This window comes from Egretta garzetta, unplaced genomic scaffold, assembly GCF_000687185.1.
Source record: "Egretta garzetta isolate BGI_Z169 unplaced genomic scaffold, ASM68718v1 scaffold768, whole genome shotgun sequence".
Lineage (NCBI taxonomy): Eukaryota > Metazoa > Chordata > Aves > Pelecaniformes > Ardeidae > Egretta > Egretta garzetta.
Genome location: NW_009260594.1, coordinates 1,298,157 through 1,308,247, shown reverse-complemented (window position 1 = coordinate 1,308,247; position 10,091 = coordinate 1,298,157). Strand labels below are relative to the sequence as shown.

At 44.9% G+C, this 10,091-nt stretch overlaps 1 protein-coding gene across 1 annotated transcript in view; it reads left to right on the top strand.

Annotated features, from left to right (window-relative positions):
• The window catches only part of GLIS1 (GLIS family zinc finger 1), a 209,642-nt gene extending 207,416 nt beyond the window's left edge, over nt 1-2,226 (top strand). Inside the window, exon 10 of the mRNA XM_009644649.2 lies at nt 2,078-2,226. Coding sequence (XP_009642944.2) covers nt 2,078-2,226 — 149 coding nt within the window. The remainder of the gene's footprint in view (nt 1-2,077) is intronic.
• The last annotated feature ends 7,865 nt before the right edge of the window (nt 2,227-10,091 follow it).

The window sequence follows — 10,091 nt, the reverse complement described above, 5'->3', positions numbered from 1 at the left end:
CCAACAGTCAATAAATTTTTATTTTCTGTTCAGGTCTTTGGATAGTTTACTCTATCTGGAATCTAATAACGATTTCTGGGGTGTATGCTTATCTTGGGTTTTGTCCATCTCTGGTTGTGTATTCACCCTGTATACAGGCTCATCAAATAGAAATTAGCATAACATAAACACTCGCAAAATTTATCAAAATACTGGTCACTCCACTTGGACTGACATAGCACAGGGCCGATAAACAGGCCAAGTTCGTCTTCCAGACTTTGGACATATGCTGCATGCCAGATTTCTGCAGACAGCAGAATTTGACCTGTAAACTAACAGTAAATTAATACGTCATAGGAAAATGCAGAAATATAAACAAGTAGAGAATTTGGTCTCAAATAATAAAAACATACCTAATAGTAAAACACCTATAATTAAGTTCTAAGGACGGAGCTGACAGTTCTTTCTGAAATCAGGACGGCCTGTATAAGACTGCAGGATCTGTCATTACTGCTGGTGTGGAGCCGCGCAGCCTGGAGGCCTCGGTGAAGCCTGGCTCAGTGTTTGATTCGGCCATATCTAGACAGGCTTGCCTGCTGAGTTAGGCAGGAGAAGTGAAGGAAGAGCCTCGTTTTCCACACGGGGAACTGAGGCACAGAAAAACAGGTACGGCTCCACAGAGCTCCTCCGTCAAGCCGGGAACGCAGCCAGGTCCCAGAGCTTTAACCGCGAGGATCAGCCATCCCCACACTGACTTGCAATTCACACGAATGTGATTTGTAAGAGATTTATTTTCTACATCAGGCACTTCGTTCCCAGGCATGTTCTTAACTAGAAGAATCTTGTTCCATGTGTTGCCACAGCTGCCTTAACGCTGCTGCTGCTGGTTATTAAAATTGTAGTAGGCGGGCTCTGTGGGCTGGGTGCAGGGGTCAGAACCTTGTGCTGAAGCTCACACAGACACTTTTCTAAAGACCCAACCCAAATCAGGCGGTACAGGGTGAAACAGAATACGTATGTTAAAGGATGAACATAAGGGGTTAATGTTTCAGGCAGCAGTTCAGGGTGGGCAGACTGGAAAACTGTTGCAGGAGAAGGCTTAGGAGGTAGCGCAGCCCCCATGCAGACAGCAGGGCCATGGGGCAGGCAGGAGGGTCTGGCTGGCGTGAGGAGGAGCGCGGACACAGGGACAGATGCAGAAAGGAGAAGGGCAAGGCAAGGGGTGAACACAGCAGGGGTGAAGTAAAAAAAAGTCCCATTTTACCAGACTGCAGTAAAATGAGTATGTGCACGTGAGCCTTGACTGGCCAGTTGCAAAAGCAGGTTATAGTGGGCCATAATAGGGAATTTTCATGTCCTTTGGGGTAGGCAATAATCTTTTGTTCCGGGCTCCCTGTCACTCCAGCTGCCACAGCACCTGGTAGCAGGCAAAGCTCTTACTTTCCACAGGGATGCACAGCTAGGAGAGGCTGGTAACAGCTGTGGAAGTTTTGCATTATAAAAGGAGAAGGACAGAGAAACTCTTCCCTACCGCATCGGCTTGCTGGTAGCCTGGCAAGCACCAGCCAGCTCGGCCAGGTGCGGAGCCAGCAGCGCGGTGGGCTGAGGACAGTGGTGCACAGCTCCTTCCACCCCTCCCGTGAGCCTGACCTGACCCTGACGTGTTTCCACAGACCTCACTTTTGCAGCACATGAAGATCCAGTAAATGTAGGAACATTTTTCCTAAGTGCCGTTAAAAGGAAAAACACACAAAACATCACTTTTAGTGCACACTTACTAGAATCCTTGCCCGCTCATTGTTTTGACATCCTATTCAGATAATGACTGTGAAGTCCCAAGAGAGTCATATGCTGATACTTGCACTTCACTGGCAAATGGGTAGCTTTCCGCAGAAATGAATGGGAACTTCATCCACTATGACACAAACGCCCATGGAGATTACTTGGTGTACCTCCTGGGTAAGGCTTTGATGGTAAACCCTATTGTCTTTTCATTAACGCTGTGCTGTACTGTGTAATCCCAGACCCCACACTATGCTTTCTTCCTTATATGTACTCTGGTACTAAATCATGTCCGTACAACTTGTCATGCTTTCAGGCTATGATGCAATCTCTGAAGCGCAGTGTGTATCTGAAGACATGGTCTCCAATGGAACTGATGAAAATGGATTCTTCCAAAACAGCGCCTTTGATCACTGCTTGAATCACATTCCTTCCATCTATACAGATACCCAAGAGCAGTGCTGACCTTGTTTCCTTTATTATACCTATAACTGTGTATGTAATAACAAAGGTGTTGTGCAAGTACTTTTATTTAGTCTGTATCCCTATATGTGTGCTCATTTAAATAAACACCTCACATTTACCAAACCATTTTATACATGAATAGTCTGTATAAGATAATATCGGAACCTGTTCCTTTGCTGTGGCACTTTGAAATTCATGCTTTAAGGGAACGAGGAGCATTTCAAGCAGCTTGTTTTGTAAGTTCTCTCAGTAAAGTGTAAATGTAACTTATATAATAAACTTGTAAAGAAAGGCTTGGGTTTTTTCCCTGAAATGTATGTTTCAGTTTGAGAATGTTGTTCCCTTTAATCAGTTTTCATTTAACTCATTGGTCAATTATTCTCTTTTTTTTTTTTTTTTTAAACAAAAAGGATTTTTTTAATCACAGACCTCATGTATATAAAGATCTTCATTTGCTCGGCTGGTTTTATATTTTCAGTTTTACAAGAAAGCATTAAAAACTGGAAACAAGTGTACTGTCATTTCTTAACATCATTGGTCTGCCTGATAAATCCTAGTATTACATTCTTAAAACGCCCAATGATTTAAATAAAGCAGTGACGTTTCAGGAACTGTGAAATTAAAGCAGCCCAGGTGTACGTGAAGAACACCAAGGGGCCTGCAGGCTTTCAGTGAAAGGACCAGAAGCCATCCAGCGCGGGGCGGCACCGTGGGCTGGCTTCCTGGCGCTGCGTGCCCGCCGGCCCTGCACCATCTCCCAGCCTTCCCACTGCCCCTGCCATGCAGGTACATCAGCACATGCAGCCGTCCCAGCAGTGCAGGGGAAAATTAAATGCAGCTGTGGTTGGCTTTTTGCCCCCACAAGTAAATGTACGGCCTCATCCCATGTGAGATCGGTGGCGCGTTCACACTGCACGACCACTGAGCGCAGGGCAGGTTGCCTGATTTCTCCATTCACGAGACTCGGCAGCCGCTCTGAACTTCCACTTCAGAGCAGGACGCCTTCGGAGGGCTTTCCTCCATCCAAAGCCACCAATCAGTGGCTTCCAGAGGAACAGAGGTCACCTGCAGTAGCTTGGTTCCCTGTCACTGTAGCCCTGGCCCCACTGGGCTGCATTTCCCAGCCTACAATGATTCCTGGAAGAAAGAGGCATCCTGCAAGGGGACAGGCACTCCCAATGTGTGCCGCTGCAGGCGTGTTAGATGTGAGCTCCTGAAAATGTCCTGTGGTGGTTTGGGAGAACAGTAAGGAAAAGCTAACTAAAAAAAAAAAAAAAAAAAAAAAGTTAAAAGTTCTCATTTACAACCCATTGCCAGCTGGGCTTAATAGGGCCATGTATGGTGATCTGAAAGGCTTTATTCTGTCTAATGCACAAACCCCAGCCTCAGGAGATGCTGCTGCAATGTGGAGCCTGCTGTCCCGCAGGCCTGGGTGCAGCCTCACAAAGGAAAAAGAGAGGCTGGCAGTTTGGGTTAAATGAAGACGTGCCACATCCCTGAGAAGATACTTAGCATCAACTTCACTGCCGTACTATAAATGGAAGCAAATGACAGTAAATGTCCTGGCTGCCCTTGGCAGTGTCCACCTGTGACTGGCTGTGCCTCCTCCACCCCATGCCAGAGGGCTTGAGCTTGGCCACGGGGCAGAGCTCTCATGGAAAGGCTGAAAGAAAATTTTACAGCAGGTCCTGGAGTGAAGTCTGCAAAAGGACACCATGCCCACAGCAGTGACAAGCTGTTCCCATAGGCCAGGTCCCACACCACCAGGCCTGCAGCAGCAGAGGTGCCTTGGCAGCCCGAGGAGGCTGCCGGGTGCCCATCCGAGCCAGGGGTGCACATCTGAAATGCTGCTGACGCCTGAGAAGTTTTTCACCACCGGGCAAATCACCACAAGCACTATTCATTAAAGGACACCCAGGCTGGGTACCAGTCGATGTCTGGCAAATACCCCTTCATTTACAGCCCAAAGTTACCCAAGCTACTGTGGGGCACCACTGAAAAGCTCACACTGGGATGAAACCAGTCAGTGACTGAGGTCGGTACTTTCTGTTCTTCTCCCCGCTCAGCAGCAGTGTGCCCACACAGCGATGTCGAGGACCTTCCCTCATGCCAGGTGTGCCAGTGCCAAGCCCCGTTGCTTCAGTTTTCAGGCTTGTAATCTAATTGGCTGCTCCCCAGAGAAAAGCCTAAAACAAGAAGCAGCTGCTGGAAGATTTCTTGTCCCCCCTCACCCCCAAAGAACTGACAGAAAAATGTCGAGCACCCAGCTTCAGCAAAATAGCAAGTTCCGCAAGAAAAAAAAAAAAGCTAAATTCAGTGGCATGTTAAGAAAATACCACATTTTGCAGCTGCATAATCAGAATCCACAGAGCAGGCCCCAAGCTGAATGGGGCAATTCTTTGGCAGCTTCTGCAGAAGTGGCATTACTGGGTCCACAGGACTGCGGTTCCCCTTACGGCTGCAAAGTTATACAACCGCAATGAATATATATATTTTAAAGCACAATTTGGTGGCAATGTGTGAACCCAGCAGTCAAAGTACCGGGGAAAACACAGTAGCAGCACAAACTCGGAGGTCTCCAGTGCCCCAGCCACTCAGCGTGTTTCTGTGTCCTTTGCAGCCCTACCAGGGGATGCCAGCTATAACTCTTGGCAGCTTCTAGCTTTGGCAAATGTCTTGTACAGAATCAGACGGGTACGGTGGGGGTGTCCCAAGCTTGTAGACAACCCTTGAGCAGAAGCTCTCCTGGTGGACCAAGACCCTGCCTTCTGCAAGGGTGTTATCCCCAGGGGCCAGTGAACAGCCTGTGGCCAATGGCTCCCTCTCTGTCGGGCACTTGGCACAGAGGTGGAGCGGGAAGGAAACCCAAACAGGGCAGCAGGGAAACAGCTGCAAAGGAAAGTGCTGGGGTGGCAGCTGAGAAAAAAGAGAGAAGAAACAGCAAAATGACACTGAAGGAGGATGACCAGCAGCCAGTCACAGTGAAAGGCTTGTACCCAACCTGCCCAGAGACACGGGACACAGCTCAGGTCCAACACGGCACCTGGTGCCCCAGTCCCAGGACCCGACAGCCCAGGGGCCTGCTCCTGCGTGAGCATGGAGCACCCTGGTGCCACTGCGCCTCTCCTCAGCCACAGCAGCCCCTGCAAGCACAGGAACCCCTGGCTGCCATGCCGTCACAGCCCCATGCTTAGCACCGCTCTGAGGCTGATCTGGGCTAACCACAAAGCCTACACAGATGCATTTTACTTGTTTCTCCAGGGCCTGGTTGCACTGTGTTAGTGTACATGAAGGTGCCTCTGTATCCAGTTTAGCTTTCTGTCCTCAAGAAATTTGAATGAAATTTAGACATTCAGGAAGTTCTAGTGACTACAGAACAAGGTGCATGGGGTTATAACGGTTCCTCAAGATCTCTAGCTCTCAAGGACGCCCAGTCCCAGCTGCAAACCCGTTAATTGTGGCTGCCCTCCCTGGCCAAAGCAGTCCCTGGCAGCACTGACTCATCATTCCTCTCCTAGAATTAAAATGCACAAAGGTTCCAAATTGTGCTTTAAGGCTACACACGTGGCTTTGCTTCTGATCACTGCCACATTTGGCTTTCTGTCCTGTTGCTTATCTACTCTGATGCATTAGAGTTTTGGTTGGTTTTGGTCTCAGACTAAGCGGCCAGAATGCTTTCCTAGAACATTGAACAAGGAGGCAGGTAGCTTAACAACTGCCAAGCAGTAAAAACTTTTGAAGGAAGACTTAGAAACATATCCAAGGCCCAACAAAGATGTAATAGCTGAGACAAAAATCAAAATAATTCCTGTGCTTCAATTAGTTGGAGACACTAAAAGGAAATCGTGTCTTAAAAACATGATTAATCTAATTTCCTAAAAATTAAAGAAATCCTTCTAAAAATGACATTTTTTTAGTTAAAAATACAAACCAACCAAACCTAAACATATTTGATCAATTACAAAAATATTTATGTCACAACAACCAGGCTGTTCAAAACCACACAATGATTCACAAAGGTCTGGGAAACTTAAAGCATAGCAGCTGGAGTGATGATTTAATTCCAGAATCTGTGTGAATCAGGTTTTCTGTAAATTAAAAGGATAGATTCAGAGAAACGCAAAGGCACTCGTTTGAGTCTGTATGGTTTGGAAAGTTATCCATAATAAAACCATTAAAATACACAATAGCACAAGTTAATGGTTACTCATGTGCTTGTGTACTTCATTATTTCCTTTTATTACATGTAAGTAGGGAAGTATCTCATGTAAGCTTTTCCTAAAGACACAAAGAAACCTTTCAATGGAATTTATTACTTGGCAAGTTTCTCGTTGTGGTGCTGTAAAAACCCCACCAACTAATATGTATAATAACTGGAGTAAGGCTTTATAATAGTAGAAAATTATTACCCTGTGGAATTAAAATGGAACTGCTGGTTCCAGTTGACTGTCAGATACTTTTTCAATCTAGGCAACAGAATTCAAATAATAAATTACAACACTACTTTATAAATAGCTACAAATCATTTCCCCAGTGAATGAAAACCCCATTTACCCCTGTGTATGTACTCTGTGTGTATGCAGGACGCTTTAGGAGCGAGTGAAATAAGATGACCTTCAGTGGCTGATCAAGCTGGGAGAGAGAAAATGAATTTCAATTTGACACTGAAGCAGCTGAAGCACTTCTTTGCGCTTTCCGCCAGCTGGGATGCAAGCCAAACATTCACCAGGACCTCTAAATTTTTAATATAATCAAGCACAAGCTTTTCATTGTACAGAAAACCAAAATGCTTGTTCTGTTCCCATTTACTAGCTGCAGTACCTCACAAGCTATAGAAGTAATCGTCCTGTCAGTGCTATGGAGGTGCCTTTGCAAGTGAGCAAATGAGATGTACACATGTGGCATATCATGACAAAATAACACTATTTTAATGCCGTAATTCTGATGTGGCAACATGACACAGGAATTTGCAAGACCAAAGCCTCAGGTCTGCAGTAGGAATGGTTATAGCCTGTGGCAGGTATCAGATATGCTCCCATGGAAATAATACAGAGTCAGTGAGTACATTTTCAGATCATATATTCTAGTTATGTACACACCAAACAGCAGGAACAGCTGCTTCTTGTGGAAAGGCTTCCCTGCTTCTGAGATTGTCCTTTCAACTGGATAAATTTTCTAAATGGTAAAAGTCCAAAAATCCAAATTCCAGAGCACATTAAGAGCACTGATGTGATACTGCAATAGATGTCAGTTACGCAAGCAGTGCAAAAAAACCCCCAGTTCTTAAAACAACAACCAAGCATGTGAAAATAAACAGTGACTGTAAATTGAATTTAAATTGCATAAGAGTAAAAGATTTCAATGGGGTTTGTTATGATCTTATTAAAACCTACATGAATTATTTCAGTTCTCCAGTAATGTATTTGTATTAAATTAGAAGATCAGCACAACAGAAGATGAAAAAATAGCCAGCCTATATAATTTAACTCACTGACAGCAAAAAGCCATTGGAATATTCCCTCCTGAGATAAGCCCTTCTGAGATCTGCAGAGTTACACTAAAAGCTCCTCTCTAAAATTTCAAAGCAAACTGCAAACTCCCTTAAGTGATTTGGAAGTGCATGGCCCAGCGTCAGCAGAAAAAGAGCTGTAGATGTCTAGATTGTCAGCCTTGCAAGGCTCCACAGGCTGTCAGCCACTCATAGCTGCAAAACCAGTCAAACCATGACAGACTTTTTTCTTTAAAGCTTCTAAACTAAAGAAAGTCCCAATCTAGCTAAAGCCCTTAACAAGGCTGACCCTTCTACCTGATTTCTACTGAGATGAAAAGAAATTTGCCCATTCCTTTGGCAGTAGTGGCCGTGAAGCCAGAAAAAAATCAGATAATTCTTCTGTGCTAACACAGATTTCCTGGCTGAAGCCAGTAACTCTCATTCAGAATCAAGTGACTCAACTTGAAAAGTGTATTTCTGTGTGTATTTTCATTATACAGAAGTTCTCTTTAATTAATCAAGGACATCAAGAAAAGAATGACATTAATTTTCAAAACCTTTGCAAGTTTTGGCCTGCTTGATTTCAAAGGGTTTTCTTCCTTCCAAGAGAGGCCATATCTCTGTCCCCTCGCAGTGTGCCTGGGTGGCAGCAGTGGACCAGAAAGTGCTGCTGGACACAGGGACGATAGAGAGACATGGGAGGACACGTGGAGACACTGGCCAGGGACTGGGCTAGGAAGGGAGTGCATTGACCTGGTTTATTGGAGGATTAGACCCACCTTTCCATGCTTTCAGGTTTCCTTTGTTTCAGAAGGGCAGCATAACACCACCCCTCCTCAGGGCAATGGCAACCAAGAGTGCCCCAGAGCAGCTCTTCCCCTCCCAGCACTCAAGTTCAGCTTTTTTGGTTCAGACAGCAGATTCAGGATTTTCCTCTTAAATAACTAAGGGATAGCTTCATTTCAACCTATTCCAGGCATCCATGGATTGTCAAACCAGCACCCTTGCTTCCTCTCAGGCACTCAGAGAGGAAAGATGCCTCCAAAGGGGGAGCCAGCCTGTCCCAAGAAGGCGTTGAGGAGCCACAATCTCCACTGATGGACATCAACAGACAGCATAAATCCCTCCCAGCACGTCTCCTTTAACAAGGAGGGCTGAGCCTGTGGTGTGCCAGTGTCCTACATCCTTTTCTAAGCAGCCAGTGCTCCTCTCCAAAACAGAGCACAACCTCACACAGCAATCTGTACCACCTCTCTCAGCAAAACTGGGAACCACTGGTACCAAAAGAAATCCCTCTGAATCAGTTTGTCCTGAATATAACCCAAAGCAACATTGCTGAATTGCAATGGGCTGAGGGACAGATTTTTTAAAGGTGTCTGAACACCTAAAAATGAAAAAAGGGCATTAAGTGGGATTTTTCAGAACTGCCTTAATTGCTTTAATTTCATCTCCAGGATTTTATTTCCTTCTGAAAATCCTCTTAGGTGCGTATTTGCATCTTTAGGCACATTCTGCAAATCTGGGCTATACTGCATAATGAGTTTTCTTTCCTATCTCTTTTGGTTGAGAACCACACATTTGCCTAAGGAATTCTCTGTGGAGCTGAAATCTGTTAGGATTATAAATATAGGCTGAGCTGGGAACAGGCATTGGAAACTGCCGTGAAGACTATGTACAGAAAACAGTGATTCTAGTCACACAAGATACCTGATATAGTTGGCAGGAAGGCAAAGCTAAACAAATGCAGGTTTACATTTTACTATTTAAAGAATAAAATATTCAACTTGAGTTCCATTAACACCTGTCAGGACTTTGGTACATACTCAAATCCACATTTCTAATTTTACTGCTAAATAATCCCAAACTTGGCAGTTAGAAGGTAAAGCAAAATACCCAAGCTAAACATCTGAAGCAAATTGTAGCTCTCTGGAAGAGCCCTTCTGCTGTATAAATGAAGGTCATATGTATAAATGATTAGAAGCTTAAGGAAATACATCTTCTGCTTTTCTAAATTGATAACACACACATATTGCATTAATATTCCCACATCAATTATTGGACATGTTCCCTGCTGTAAGAAAAATGATAATTTTTTTTTAATAATCCCTTGGAATAATATTCTTACACTAGCACAATTAACCCTTGCCATGCAGAGGGAAAAGAGGTTGATTTAATAAACTACATCCCAGAAAAGCAGTGCATTAGTCCCTGGAGATGCTACCACTTGGGAGCACCCTCATTCTGGGGGATGGTCAACAAGATGCAAGAGTCATCCTTTCCTTGATGAGGAAGTACCAGAGGTGACAGGTCCTTGTGGGGACAGAGCGGGGGGGGGGAGCATCCCATCTATGTTGGCTGTGGTGTTACAGCCACG